At 46.8% G+C, this 16,091-nt stretch overlaps 1 protein-coding gene across 1 annotated transcript in view; it reads right to left on the bottom strand.

Moving 5' to 3' along the window:
- Positions 1-403: 403 nt before the first annotated feature.
- IGDCC4 (immunoglobulin superfamily DCC subclass member 4) overlaps positions 404-16,091 on the bottom strand; it is a 705,186-nt gene continuing 689,498 nt past the window's right edge. The window contains exon 20 of the mRNA XM_078684077.1: positions 404-1,110. Coding sequence (XP_078540203.1) covers positions 499-1,110 — 612 coding nt within the window. The 3' untranslated portion in view covers positions 404-498. The remainder of the gene's footprint in view (positions 1,111-16,091) is intronic.

Genomic DNA, 16,091 nt, shown 5'->3' with positions numbered 1-16,091 from the left:
TATGTGGTAAGCTGGAAGTCAATATAGCCACAATGGAAAGAAATATTACATTCTGTGAATTCTTGTAATGTTTGTCGTCTCGCACTGCAGCCTTTCAAGTTATAATTAGAAATGATAAGACTTCCTACTTGTTGCGTTGGTCCTATTTCTTTAACCATTAATTTAAAATTGATCTTAATGATTTATATAGCACACTGAGAAACGTAATTACCTCATATTACCAACCAACCTATTAAGTAACCCAATGGTACTAATTTTATTAGCCCCAAAAGGGAAAAAATCAGAGTCAGTTCACTTGGATTTGAAACTCTGGCCAGCAGAGAAACAAAATTCTCTGAAGTTGGCTTTTACCCACAGAGCTATCATGCAAGCCCTAATCTCCTAACTATATCTGACCCCTATAATGTGGTTTTTAATAGCTATCACGGTAGGACATGTTGTCTTGTTTATATCTAGAAGCTACCCGCATGATCAAAGTTTGGGTTGGCTCCGTGAGGTTTAGGAACATGTCTGCTCAGATGCTGAGGTTGAATTGCTTGAAGAGGAGATATTGCACAGTGAGGTATCTTGCAGACCTGGACAAAGAAGAGGCTGTTTGTCTGCCTCTGAGCTCCCTCTATCTTCCATGTAGTTCATTTCTACCTGCAACACTACTCGACCTCCCTTTAGGCAACTCATATCCAGCCGTGAGATCTCTGTGCCTTCCTTGAGGAAGTCCGTCTCTCTGTTGCAAAGAGGGCTGATGTTCTCACCATCCCTGTGGAAGCCATTGGCAAGCTTAGGTGCTATAGCGACTTCCAATTTTTCGCTATCTTTGTCTACATGGAAGAGTTCTTCTTGCATTTGGTGAGCTTCTTCTGGTCTTTCAAAGTCGTGCCCAGTATCCTCTCTGCCTGGCGGAGAGGGAGTGGCAGGTTGAGGCAGAATCTCTTCCAACGGACTGAATGCCCGCTCTTCGTCCACCTCAGTGAGGACATCTTCACTCTCCGACCTGCTCTGCTCACATTCACAACTCCTCTCAGAGGCAGAGAAGTCAGAATGGACAATAACTTCAGCTTCCACACGATTGCAAATGGCTGGATGATGGTGGCCAGCTTTCTGAACTTCATTCTGCAAGGAATACAAAGATAAACAAATTCATGTCAGGTGTCTTGTATTTAGTGCCATACAAAAAATGTACTTGCCATTGCCATAGCGGGAATGGTGTGCAAGGTAAGCAGGCATCCATCCCCTCCCTCAAGTCAGCTTTCATAGCAAGCTGGGCTCCCCACTCAGCAATGATAAGGATAATGTTACTTACCCAGTAAGCTTCTGTTTTGGCATGTAGAACTGTAGATTCACATGCTTTGCATACTCCTGCCATCTAGTGTTGGGTCCAGATGTTGGACTTTATTTTTCTTCGAAGAAGTCTTTCCAGTCACGAGGTAGGTGACTCCTCCTTTCGGTGGTAGTGCGCAAGGGCAGCGACTCTATTGTTAAAATTGTTTTCCCATAGAGGGTGAGAATGGAGTTAGCAAGAATAGAATAGAGATGTCCATGTGTATGTATATAAGGTAATAGAGAACTGCAACATGTATAGGAACCCGGGGAGGCAGGTGGGCACATGTGAATCTACAGCTCTACATGCCAAGAACAGATGCTTCCGTTCGAGGCATGTGAGCTGTAGATCACATGCTTTGCATAGACTATACAGCAGTATTCTCCCTAAGCCGTGTGTAACCTGTAGCTGTTGCAGTTGTCTGAAAAAGTATTCTAAGTACTGCCAGGCCTACATTAGCTTGTTGGCTCACTAACACATCTACACAATAGTGTTTGGTGAATGTGTGAAGTGTAGCCCATGTTGCAGCTTTACAGATGTCAGCTATGGGGATGTTTCCTAAGAAAGCCATAGTAGCCCCTAGTTTGCTGGTGGAATGCGCTTTAGGGGGCATTGGTAAAGTCCTCTTTGCTTTTTCATAGCATGTTTGAATACATTTAACTATACACTGAGCAATACCTGATTTAGAAATAGAATTGCCTTCGTCTGGTGGAGCAAAAGCCACAAAGAGCTGTTTTGTTTTACGAAATGGTTTTGTTCTTTCTATGTAATACAATAATGGTCGTTTAACATTTAATGTACGTAGACCTCATTCTGCCACTGAATCTGGTGAGGAAAGAACACAGGCAACTCAACAGATTGATTGATGTGAAAGGCGGGTAGGAATTTGGGGTACGTTGTTTTGGTGAACTTTACAAAATGGTTTCTCTATGGTTTGTGCCTGACACTCACTCTCCTCGGTGAAGTAATAGTATTAAGGAAAGCAACTTTCCAAGTGAGAAATTGCAGTTCTCTTTAATGATATTCATACAGTCTGGTGGAAGGTTCAGACACCCAAACTCTATGATTTCAGGTGCCATAATGCTAGGTTGATATCTTTGGGATGTGGATGACTTATCTCCCCATGGCTCTGTGTAATGAGACTGGGTGTGAGATGCTGTTTTTCATGAGGAATTTCTGAGAGCTCCAACAGGTTATTGAACCAAGGGTGACGGGGCCCATGTGGGAGGTACTAGGATCAGTGTGAGGTATGTTTGTCTGAGCTTCCGAACCACTAGTGTAATGAGTGGGAGAGGCAGAAAAGCGGAGGCAAATATCGCTGACCAGTACATCCATAGTGCAATGCCTTTGGACAATGGGTGTGGATACGTGGAGGCGAAGTTTAGGCATTTTGGTTTTTAGCATGTTGCAAACAGATCTATCTGTGTAAACCCCACATTTGACAGAATGGGAGGTGAACTTGAGGGTGAAGTTCCCACTTGTGAATCTGTTGTCTCTGCCTGCTGAGAAGATCTGCAATCTGATTGTTTACTCCTGGGAGGTGTTCTGCCAGGAGATACATTTTATGATGTATGGCCCACCTCCAAATGGATTGTGCAAGGCGTGACAGCTGGAGAGAGTGTGCCCCCCCACCCCCTGTTTCTGCATATAATACATGGCTGTCATGTTGTAGGTGTGTATCAGGACAATTTTGCCTTCAAGGTGAGTCTGGAAGGCTTTGAGCGCTAGAAATACTGCTAGCAGCTCTAGATTATTTATATGAAGTTGCTTTTGTTTTTGACTCCAGAAACCTTGAATTGTGTGAGTCTGGAGATGAGCTCCCCAACCAGTGAGTGGTGCGTCTGCTATTAGCACTGTCTGTGGAACTGGGTCGATGAAGGGCCACCCCTTGGATAGGTTTTGTGGATTCCATCATTACAGAGAGCGATGGGTGCAGCCGTCTACCAACACTGTATCTGACATTTGACCTTGAGACTGATTCCACTGACGTGCTAAGCATTCCTGAAGGGGACACATTTGAAGCTTTGCATGGAGAACTATCATGATGAAAGACGCCATCATTCCCAGTAGCTGCATATATACTGGAGCTGGTAATGACTGGTTGAGCTGAAACTGTGAAATTAGAGCCTGAATATTGCAGATTCTGGCTGCATTGGGACAGGCTAGAGCCTTTTGAGTTTTAAGAGTGGCTTTAAAGTATCTTCATGTGTTGGAGGGTAGGAGATGGGACATTTGGTGAATACTACGGGAGCAGTGGTGACTCCGAATGTAAGCACTTTGAACTGGTAGTGTTGTCCCACTACCACAAACCCAAGATATTGGATATGGAAGTCTAGAGTAGACAAAGTCGCCTTGCTGTAGGAGTGGGAGCACTTTTTGAAGTCTCACCATATGAAAGGGATCGAAGTGAATACATTGATTTAACACTCCAAGGTCTTCCATAGGCCTGAGAGAGCCGTCCTTTTGGGGTATTAGAAAGTATATGGAGTACACGCCGGATCCTTGGTATTGTAAAGGTACTGGCTCTATAGCTCCCTTTTGCAGAAGAGAGTGAACCTCCTGTTTGAGGAGGTGTAGATGCTCTGGTGACATTTTGTGTGAATGTAGAGGAATGGTCGGGGGATAGTTGGTAAGCTCCAGGCAATAACCATATTGGACACTTCCTAGGACTCATCTGTCTGAAGTTATTGTATGCTAGATGGGGAGGAATTGAGAGAGACGTCCCCCGACAGGTGTGGAATGAATGGGGGGGAGGGGAGGCAAGTCACTGTTTGTTGAGGGGGAGGTGCGGGTGTGGAACCTTTACCTCGTCCCTTGTTATTATTGCCTCTAAATCCGCCTCGAAAGTAACCTCTGGAAAAGGGGGACTGACTGTTGCCTCTATATGATGTTGAGGTGCTGTCTGTATAAATGTATGCCTTTGGAGACCCCTCTATAGAAGGAGAGATAAAAATAACCCTGATTGAATGGGGACAGTAGGGCTCCCATAGATTTTGCAACTTCTGTGTCCTTATTCACCTTCTCTAACGAAGTGTCTACCACATGACAAAAGAGATGCTCTTTATCAAAAGGTAGATTTAAGATAGAAGCCTGGACTTCAGGTTTAAACCTTGAAATTCTAAGGCAGGCGTATCTTCTTAGCAAGACACTGGTGTTGATTGCAGGAGCTGCAGTGTCAGCTACATCTAAAGCGCATCTAATAGCAGTGTTTGAAATGTGTTTCCCTTCCTGAATTAGGTTGTGTGCCTTAGCTTTATGTTCATCAGGTAGAAATCAGAGCAATTGTTCCAATTCATCATAGTGCGCTCTGTTGTATCTAGCTAAGAGCCATCACTGAGCACGCACAAACGCCGCTCCCACCACTCGATACTGGCATTGTCCCCCCCCTATGGAAGAGAGCCATGGTCTAAGCACTATTAAAGAAACCTACCCTTGACCAAGCCAACCCCTCCAACTACCGACCCATCTCCCTTTTACCCTGGCTCAGTAAAATTCTGGAAAAACATGTTAATTCTATTCTGACAGACTTTCTAGAATCAACAACATACTGGTCCCCACCTAGACCGGTTTTAGGCCCCGCCACGGAACTGAGACTGCCCTGATTGCAGTGACGGAGGAGGCAAGAAGGATCCTGGACGGTGGCGGCTCTACGGCCATCGTCCTACTTGATCTGAGTGCCGCCTTCGACACTGTAAATCACAACATCCTAATCCATCGCCTCAGTAGGATTGGAGTGTCAGGCATGGCGCTCACCTGGCTGGAATCATTCCTTACAGATAGATCTTTCCAGGTATTCGAAAAGGAGTTTACCTCCTCTAGTAAACCTCTTAACTCTGGAGTGCCTCAGGGCTCCTCCCTGAGTCCCACCCTTTTTAATGTTTACCTTAGCCCCCTAGCTGATGTCGTCCGCCCTTTTGGGGTGAAAATTGTCACCTACGCGGACGACACTCAGCTGGTGGTAGGACTGGACCCCCCTCTCAACTCCAACCAAAGCTTACACAATTGCCTGAAAGCTGTTGCGTCCTGGATGTCGGTCTCCAATCTAAAACTTAACGGGGACAAAACAGAGAAATAACATCTCCAAATCCATCGATACCATCTGGCCCCTCTGTTTAGGTAGCCCCCCCCCAACCTAAGGATCAAATTAAGAGCCTTGGGATCTGGCTCGAACGCAATCTCACCTTCAACTACCAAGCCACCAAACTAGCCGCTATCTGCTTTGGACTGATGAGACTGCTCCGCAAGATTCTCCCCCTTCTCCCTTTTCACTCTAGACGAATCATGGTCCAAGGATTAATCCTGTCACGCCTCGACTGCGGCAACGCCCTATACCTAGGCGCCCCACAGTCCACACTGTCCAAACTGCAGGTTATCCAAAACTGCACAGCAAGAATCCTCCTGAACCTCCCTCGCCGTTCCTCAGTCAAAGCCAGATTGAAGGACCTCCACTGGCTCCCTATGAAAGCTAGAATAGAATTCAAGAGCATGTGCATCGCGCACCGCTCCTATTAGGGAACAGGCCCCGCCATAAATCAACGTTTGGTTGAAGCCTACCATCCTCCTCGGGCCCTCAGATCCACGACCTCCTACCTAACCTCCGTACCACGTATAAGAAGAGCTAGATGCGGAGGCCGCTCGCTTTCCCACAACTTGGCCAGGATCTGGAACACGCTGCCCCTCACAATCAGGTAAGAACCCAACCTGCTCACATTTCGAAAACTCTTAAAAACTTGGCTTTTTAATAAATCCCACACTTAACCCTTCCCTCTGCTCCCCTCACTCCCGCCCCTACAGTTCAACCCACCAGTCTGTCTACAGCACTGGGACGCCTTTGGGTAGCCATCGCGCTTTACAAATCTTCATTCCATTCCATTCCATTCCAAGAGAGCTTGGGTATTGGCAATACGCCAGTGATTGGCTGCCTGTGCAGCTACTCTTTTTCTGGAGGCATCTATTAGGTTAGATTACTTTTCTGGATGATGGGCATACCCAGAGGTTTGTGAGTTTGCCCCATTACGGGCATTAGAAACCACTAGGGAATCTAATGGTAATTGATCCTTGATATAAATTGGATCTGTTGGTGCAGATGTATACTTCTGATCTACTCTTGGTGTTAGAATTCTTGTGCGAACGGGATCATTAAAAATATCGTCTACATGTTTTAGCATTCCCTTAAGCATAGGCAGTGCATGAGTGGATCTCTGGGAAGAGATTAGTCTTTCAGAGAGAAAATCCTCCTCAAGGGACTCTTTATGAAGCTGAAATCCAAGGATATTCAGCAGCCCTATTTATTAACTCTATGTACCCTACATTATCATCAGTTGGAGAGGGCTTTGTAGGATATAAGTCTGGATCATTATCTCCGTTTGGACCTGTATTATAATCATCCCATGGATCAGGCGCATTATCGTCTATCCCATCCCCATCATCCTGGTTGTCAGGTGATTGTGGTGGTGGGAATTTGTGGGTGTTATTATCAAATTAGGGTTGGGTGGGGAAGGAGGTGATAGAGGAGAAGGAGAGGAATTAGTACCCATATGTTTTCTCTTAAGAGGAATGTGGTAAGTGTCCTCCGTTTCTGGTTTGCGTTTTAATGACAATTTTGAGTGAATATGTCCAGTTTTGGGATTGATGACCAGTTCCTTTTGTTTCGGGTCCGGGATTGAAGGCGGGATGTCGAAACGATGCTCCTTTGATGCGGTAGTAGTGTTTTTTGTTTCGGTGCCAATATTTTTGGAGCTGATGTTTTCGGCGTCGAAGTGTTCGGATCCGAAGATGATTTTGGTTTCGGTACCGAAGGGATAGTTACCAAAACGGGCTTCGGTCTCGGTGCTGATTGTTTCGGCTCGGTGCCCGAATGCGGCCGACACGATTGCGGAAGGCTTTAATATTTGTTTCAGTGCCGGGCACGAAGCAGGCGTTTCGAACGTGGTCTCGGTGAGGACCTTGGCCCGAAGGCAGATGAGGGACCGGAGCCTTTTTCTTGGGCAGAGGTAGAGTTTGGGGCAGGGGAGGATCTGTACTCATGGTACGCTGACCCTGCGGGATGTCTTCGCCCATATTGGATTTGGCTTCTGACACGGAAATGTGTTCTTCTTCCTCGGCACCTTGAGCATCAAAGACATCGTGTTCGGAATGTTCTCGGAGGAGATCCGGAGGGGAGCTGCTGCTTTATTGTTGTATTTCTTGACGTTGAGTCCGATGGTCACAGAGCGGTTTCTTAGATCGAAAGGATCTGCACGCATTGCAGTCTTGTTCGTTGTGCTCCGGGGAAAGACACAAGTGGCACACTTCGTACGAGTCGGTGCGCGGCTACTTGGCGTGGCACCGAGGACCGAATTTAAATGGAGTCCGTTCCATCGACTGCGAGCTGGCCCGACGCGGCAATGCCCAACGGCCTTCCACGAAGTTTCCGATTGAAAGAGATTTTCCTAAACTATATGATACGCAGAGAATGGGAAATGTGATCAAATTACGATATTGTGGAGGGTAAGTGGATTGCGCACTCTGATAAACGGTGTCAAACCGGAGCGCAGCAATTCACGCCTGAACCCGATGGCGGAAAAAAACAATCTAATAATGAAGTCGATGCCCATGCACACTTTCACCGAAAGGAGGCGTCACCTACCTCGTGACTGGAAAGACTTCAAAGAAAAACAAAGTGCAAACATCCGGACCCAACACTAAATGGCAGGAGTGTGCAAATCATGTGAGCTACAGCTCACATGCCTTGAACAATAGGCACTTCGAGCGATGGCAGTCCCTTAATGTACAACTGGCGGAGTAGGCCCTACTCCCAGTCCACTTGTCTTTTAAAAATGTTTGCTTCTTCAAAGGCTTGCAGACAGGACCACTTAAGTGACTGGTTGAAAGTCCTTCTCGCAAAAGCTGGCAGAAGCATGCAAGGTCGGAGGGTTTTCAACAGCCAGCACAATCCTTTGTTTTGAATCTTTGGATCTGCCTAGAAAAGACCAAGAGGAAGCAGTGCACAAGGGCCAAAGCCATGGTGTGGGTACATAGCAGAAGCAGGCAGCCATTCTCGCTTTCAACATATAATTCCTATAAAACTAAAAACTACAGTTCATCCACAGAAACAAAATCCAATAAGGTATTTGTGCATTGCTTGAATCAAAATTTTAGGCATGAATGTCCTAAAGTCGATCATTAGGACTCAAGCAGTGAGTAGCAGCTCCTCTGCTAAGGCAGAGGAGCTTTGCCCCACTCAGCAGGTCGAAAAAGGAAAAAATAAAATGATAATAACTCAATTTTATTTTTCCCCTTGCTCAGCTGGGTAGGGGCAGGCTGCTCTGCTCACAGAAGAGGGCAGAGGAGGAGTGGTTTGCCCACTCCAAGTGCGCAGGACACTTTGACCAGCCGTCTCGAATCGGTCAAACCGTCATTCGCACTTTACATGTTATCAATGTCGACTGCATTATAGCATGCATGAAGAACATGCCCAGCCTCCCATTCTCTGGCAGTCCGCCGATCCACGGCAATCAGGCCAATCAAAACGCTGCATTGCAGTGTTGGGATTGGCTATCAGGAGGCTGGGAGCCGGGTGCTTCCTGCTTCCTGCCCTGGAAGCAGGCTGAAGAGGACCCAGATGAGGCGGCTGCAACAGCGGGTTGGCTGCGGCAGACAGGTAAGTGAGTATTTTAATTTTTAGTTAACTCCCTCCTTCTCCCCGCGACCTGCCCCCCACCGCTTCAAATACCAGCTGCTATTGCAAGCAGTTAATAAAACAAAGAGATTGATAAACTGTATTAGCAGTACATTATAGTGCGGTGCTAAATGATCATGGTGTGCAGAGTATATTATTCTTAAAAAGCATATAGAACTTCACAACCACGAGGGATGAGATGAAGGTTTCTTGGGCAAAAAAAGAAAAACAACCTTTAATTTTGTTACATCATTCAATTGGTCCAGTGCTCTATGGTTACTCGAAAACGTAATGTTTTGACCTTTGGTGGGACACAGATTGATCGCCATCAGGACAAACTAAAAATATTTGAGCATGTTTATGGAGGGGTACAAAATTCCTAATGCTAAAGTTACAGGATGACCATAATGGTCTTATATAAGGGAATGAACCCTGTGAAGAAATCAGGGGGAATATTGCTGCAGCAGAAATTATGGAAAAAACCATTCATATTATGGCTGGAAATGTATCATCATTGCGGAACGACCAACGGTATAGTACTTTGTGTCAGGTTAAAGAAAAATAACATTCATTACATTTGTATAAAGATACACACACCTCTGTTCCATATAGATTTGACTTGCAGTTCTAAAGCTGATTTTGATGTGATAATTGTATAAAAATGATTTCTAACACATATTGAAATGGCTCCCAAAGCGATTTCAAATGTTTGCATTGCAATCATGTGTTAATTAAATATCTTAACATTGCTAACAAGCCAAACAAAAGAAGTCTAATATTAAATCAAATGCTTAATAACAATACAACTGTGAATTATTATTTGCTTTCCTTATAGTAGTATTTTTTCTATTCGTTAAAATCCGTGGCTTAATGATAGCACTACAAAACGCAGTCGAAAATGCACTTTCCATCAGATTCTCTAAAAACACTAGGAGTGGGAGTAACTTGCTTAATTTACTGTAGTGGAATTACATGAAATACAGCAAAATTATGCGAGATTACACAGAATTACACAAGCAGCATAACACTGCAGTTATCGCTATTTTCTTAGTGCCAAATGAACCACCGCATCCAAAAATGGACCAGAGGATGAATTTTGAGCTAAGAAAACAGCACTAAATGCAACAGAAAATGAAAAGCAGCAGCCAGCCGCTCATGTTCTGTTCCTGTGCTTTTGCGGAGGAATTTTTCCCCAAATTCACAAGCAGGCGTAATTGCATTATTTTTTGGTAATTTCATGTCACTAGAGTAAAGCAAAATTACAGACATTGGAAAAACAATGAGGCTGTGCAGGTCTGTGTGGTTAACCATTGGGAGTATGCCCACTGGGGGTCTCAGCATTTCGTTTGGACTGACAGGCTATGGGGAACAGAAGTTACCTACACTGGTTGCACGGTGGCAGACTGAAACCGATGCATCACCGCCTCTCTGGTAAGAAACCCACACATCATCTCCCCTGCGCAGCAGTAAGGAACCGACGCATCACCCCCCACACTCTCCGGAGCAAGGAACCGACGCATCACCTTCCCTGAGTGTAAGGAACCGACAAATCACCATCCCTGCGACCCTTTTTTGTTTGTGTGCGTGACACATCCAAGTTACTTTGAGTGAAACGCGTTGCATCTGCAATTTGCTTTGAACTGAACTATTTCTACCATTTGAAAGTCATATTTTTATTACTGTATTGTGGATTTTTGTCGTTTTGGTTTTGTTTGGTTTAGATAAAGATTACTTATTTTTCTAAACTGGTGTGGTGTCCATTTGTAGTGTTTTCACTGTATTACTGTATGTGTCCACAAATGCTTTACACACTGCCTCTGGGATAAGCCTGTCTGCTCGTGCCAAGCTACCAAGGGGTGAGCAGGGGTTATTTTAGAAGTGTATCCCCCTTACCCTGACTAGAAGGAAGGGTCCCTATTTGGACAAATGTACCTACCTCTGCCAACTAGAGACCCCCCATTTCTAACATGTCATTATAAAAAGATCAGGCCTATGACCATTATCATTGGCTTGCCACCATAATCAACTCAATTCTGCTGTATCGAGTATAAGATTTACCACAGGCCAAAAGGGCCATCAAGCACTCTTTTTTGTGAACGCACACAAAATTGGCCGGATCAAATTCTGTACTCAAGAGAACCAACATGTGGAGGGAGCCTACTCTCCTCACTCAGTAGTACTCTGAAAGATCTGTTTTTGTTGATTATATAATTTCAAGCAACAGTTGCACTGTCAGGCCTGATCTTACAAATCAAGTACATTGATGTAGTCCTGGACATCGCATACTGCTCTCAAACACAAATCTGCACTCAGAAAGTCAGTTAATGATGGAAGGAGGGAATGCAATGCTTTCTTCACAGCTGCCCTCCTCTCATCTGTGCTGCTGCCAGTGAAAGACAACACCATAAGTGATCTAGTTATCTAGGACACTTTAACAGCAATACAGTGTCACGTGTGACCCTGAAAATCCAGGCTCCGGCAGCTGGGTAAACAAAATGATCACAGCTGCATGGAGCGTAAGCACTTTTTTATGGCAGCACACAACTTCTGCCCAATCAAAATACCTGACTCTCATAACGTAGGCAGAGCCAACGCCCCTCCATTGGTTCTTGGCTTTTCTCCCATAATTATTTTTTATTTTTTTTTATTTTTGTGAAAACCTTTATTGAGGCAGTTGTCAGGTACACAGCTATAAACGCCTACATCCTGCGGGTGCAGGCCGGCAGCAATCTCAGAGTCTAGCATGCAGTGTAAATGGAGAGGATAACATCTGACACAGCAAGCCACCTACAACCCCTCAGGGCCGGCCGCGTCCAGAGCTAGAAGGAGCTGTGTGTGGCAGCATTCAAGAAGAACGGAGGTGTCAACAGATAAGAGACAGTGAATGCCTGAGGTTTTCTTTTTCATTGGTTTTTCTCCCCTCCCCCCTCCCCCAAATAACAACAGTCAACAACAGCGCAAGTGTGTGGTTCTACGATCTGGTGTGGCCGATGGAGCCAGTCTAAGCTTTCATCTCCCGCCGCCCCCACCCCACCAGGAATTTTCTCCCATAATTATCTGGTGACTGCTGCACTGTCAATTCAGGCCATAAAAAGGGGCTGTAGTTACAGAAAATAGGATTCCAGGGGCCATATTACAGATAGTGCCCTGGGGGCGCAACAGGTGTTTTCGCTCGCTTTGCGCACCCCCGGGGCACTTTGGTATTACAGAGAGGGCCGCAGACGTTTGTGCGGCCCCTTCTGTAATACCGACAGCACTGGTGCACAAAAAGCGCCAGCACTATCTTCAAGGGTCGTTTCCTCATTTGCATGGGGGTGTGCCCCATGCAAATGAGGGAAAGAACTGCGTTACTTACCTGTAACAGCAGTTATCCAGTATTGGTGTCTTTCATAGATTCACATGCCTGAATCATTCCCCGTCGTCGAGACGGGAGCCTCCGGTACATAAAAAAGTAATGTCCTATAGACATACATAGAGAAAATAGGCCTAAGGGTCTCCCCTTAGTAGCCTTTCTTTGTCCTTATGCAAAAAGGACCAAACTCTCACAGTCAGCCAATCAGCTCCGACCTCCCTCTAGAACCTTCCTGGGAGGAGCCTCAGTCCCTCAGATTTTCGTACGCACTCAGCTAGTTAGGCGTAATATTGTCAGAGAGGGATGTGAGACTTCCCAGGGGAGGCGGGAGGGTTGCATGTGAATCTATGAAAGACACCAATACTGGATAACTGCTGTTACAGGTAAGTAACGCAGTTCTTATCCAGTATTAGGGGTGTCTTTCATAGATTCACATGCCTGAATCAGAGTAGCTAGCAATTAGACATGCACATTCGTGATGGAAAGGTGTCCTGCAGGCATGTTAGACAATGCACACATTGTCCTATAGCATGTAAAAAGACAGCATAAGCAGTGCATCACAATAGCAGAGATGGTGCATACCTGGATGGCGGGATGAGGGAAGGCTCACCTCACTGAAAGAGATGGCGTAGCACCGCCTGGCCCACTGCTGCATCCTACTGAAGTTCGATATCCAGGCAGTAGTGTCTGGAGAAAGTGTGCGGTGACTTCCAGGTCGCCGCTCTGCATATGTCCAGGATCGGAACTCCAGCGAAAAGTGCTGCTGAGGTGGACATCGCCCTGGTGGAATGTGCAGTGACATGATCAGTCAAAGGCCGTCCGGCCTTGGTATGACAGAATGCAATCGCTGAGGAAATCCATCTCGAGATGCTTTGCTTCGCGAGAGGCAGGCCCATTCTTGGATTGCTGTATGCCACGAATAGTTGTGAAGATTTTCTGAAGGCTTTGGTTTTATCCAGATAGAACTTTAGACATCTCTTGAGATCTAAAGAATGGAGTGCTCTTTCGGCTGCGGTGGAAGGGTTCGCAAAGAAAGACCTAAGGACTATTGGTTCATTGAGATGAAAGTCCGAAGGCACTTTCGGTATGAACTTAGGGTTCGGTCTTAACATCACTCTGTCCTGTCTGAATTGCATGTATGGATCCTGAATGGACAGAGCTTGAAGTTCGCTCACTCTCCTGGCCGATGTTAAAGCGAGCAAGAGCGCAGTTTTCCATGAGATGTATTTGATGGATGCCCGATGAATGGGTTCAAAGGGATGCCTCATAAGTTGGTTGAGAACTAGGTTCAGATGCCACGTCGGGGGGACTTTCCGAGGCCTCGGAAAGGATCTATAAAGCCCCTTCAGGAATTGTTTGACCAGTCTACTGGACCACAGGGAAGGTCCCGTGAAAGTTCTGGTGAACCTCGATATAGCTGCTAGGTTGACTTTTATGGATGCATGTGCCAGTCCTGATTGTGCCAAGTGCAGTAGGTATGGCAATAGCTGTTCAGGTGTGACGTACAGTGGTTGCAGGCCCTGGTCCGAACACCAAATGCAGAATCTTTTCCATTTGAGAGAGTAGGTTTTGTTGGTACTGTCTGCTCTCGCTTTTGCCAGTATATCTCTGCAGTCCTGCGGGATATTCAGGCCACCGAACTCTCTGTGCTCAGGAGCCAGGCCGATAACCTGAGCGATTGCAGGTTCGGGTGTTGCACCTGCCCCTTGGACATCGTCAGGAGGTTCGGGTGTTGTCGCAGACGAATCGGTGTCTTGATAGAGAGCCGAAGTAGATCCGAGAACCAGTGTTGTCTCGGCCAGGACGGGGCAATCAGGATTAGGGTACAGGGCTCCGCCTTCATCTTCCTGAGGAGCCTCGGGATCATGGGAAACGGAGGAAAAGCGTACGCAAACACGCTGAACCAACCGATGGAAAAGGCATTCCCCAGTGATCCCTGTTGGGGATGCCAGCTTGCGTAGCTTGGGCATTTGGCGTTCCCCTTGGTGGCAAACAGGTCGATTCCTGGGACTCCCCATTGAGAGAAGATGTGAGTTAGCGCGCTGTCGCTCAGTTCCCACTCGTGGGAGAGTGATCGTTGCCTGCTTAGGGCGTCGGCGATGGTATTGTCCTTGCCTGGCACATAGTCGGCTTTGAGTGTGATTCCATGCAGCACTAGCCAGTTCCAGATCTTCTGCGATTCGCGTGATAGAGAGAGCGAACGCGTTCCTCCCTGTTTGTTGAGATAGTGCATCGTCGTGGTGTTGTCCGTTTTGACGAGCACTGGGGAGTGCCGGATGCGTGGTAGAAAGGCCTGTAGTGCCAGATACACGGCTCTCAGCTCCAAAAGATTTATATGAAGCTGTGTTTCCTGAGTGTCCCATTTGCCGCTGATCCGAAGGCTCTGAAGGATAGCGCCCCAACCCTCCAGGGAAGCGTCCGTGGTGATCACCAGAGGTGTTGCCGGAAGGAGAAATGACAGTCCTACGGTCAGATTTTTGCGACGCCTCCACCAGGTTAGACTCTTGGTCATTTTGGGTGTTATCCAGACAGTGTCCTCGAAAGAGCCAGTACTTTGAGTCCATTGGCTCGCGAGCGCCTCCTGCAACCGGCGCATTCTGAGTCTGCAGTGAGGGACGAGGAGTATACAGGAGGACATCATGCCCAGGAGGGATGTATAGGTCCGGACCTTCAGTTGTGTCCTGTTCGCCACAGCCGTGGCCAGGGACAATATCTTGTCTGTCCTTTCCTTCGAGGGGAAGGCTCTTGCGCACTCTGTGTCCAAGGTTGCTCCGAGGAAGGTAATTTTTGTCGTAGGGATGACACAGGATTTCTTGAGATTGAGAGTTAATCCCAGCCTCTGAAAAAGATTTGTGCAGGCGCTGGAGGATTCGGCTGCGTCTTTCGCCGAGGGTGCTTTCACCAGCCAGTCGTCTAGGTAGGGGAAGACCTGGTGACCCATTTGACGCAGGAAAGCTGCCACCGGTGCAAGGCACTTCGTGAAAATCCGCGGCGCGGATTTGAGGCCGTACGGTAGTACCTTGAATTGATAATGTTGCCCTGCAACCTCGAACCTCAGGAATTTTCTGTGACACTTGAGGATGGGGATGTGGTAGTAGGCATCCTGGAGATCCAAGGATGTCATGAAATCTCCTTTTTCTAGAATGCCTAGTATTTCTTGAATCGTCACCATCCTGAACGATTGGCTCCGTAGGAAGACGTTGAGCGCTCGGAGGTCCAGAATGGGCCGCCACTTGTCCTCTTTCTGGCGTACAAGAAAGAAGTGGGAGTAAAAGCCCTTCCCCTTCAGGGGTGCCGGAACGCGCTCGATAGCTCCTTTCTTCAGCATTACAGAAATTTCCTGGAGAAGCAGGCGTAAGTTTTTGTGCGCCCGTCTGCGTGGAGGAGTTCTGGGAGGGATGGTGGTGAATTCGAGGGAATGGCCAAAACGTATAATTTGGAGAACCCACCGGTCCGTGGTTATGAGTTGCCAATTGTTGAGGAAATGGGTCAATTTTCCTCCAAGTTGTAAGGAGGGATAGGGTGTCTGGACTGGCTGGAGTAGCCCGTCACTGGCGGCCGCCAGTGCCCCTCTTCGCATTCTTGCCTCTGAAGTTCGATCGTCCGTAGGACGATTGACGGCCTTGAGGTTGCTTATGTTGGTATTGACCTTTGTTAGTATAGGAGTACGAGGACCTATTCTGATAGGAACCTCGATACGAGGACTGTCCTCTGGATCTGTTGCCTCGAAAGGACTGGGTCCGGGACTGTAAGGTACCCAG

The sequence above is a fragment of the Lissotriton helveticus genome, chromosome 3_1, assembly GCF_964261635.1.
Source record: "Lissotriton helveticus chromosome 3_1, aLisHel1.1, whole genome shotgun sequence".
Lineage (NCBI taxonomy): Eukaryota > Metazoa > Chordata > Amphibia > Caudata > Salamandridae > Lissotriton > Lissotriton helveticus.
This window is presented reverse-complemented; position numbering and strand designations above follow the sequence as displayed.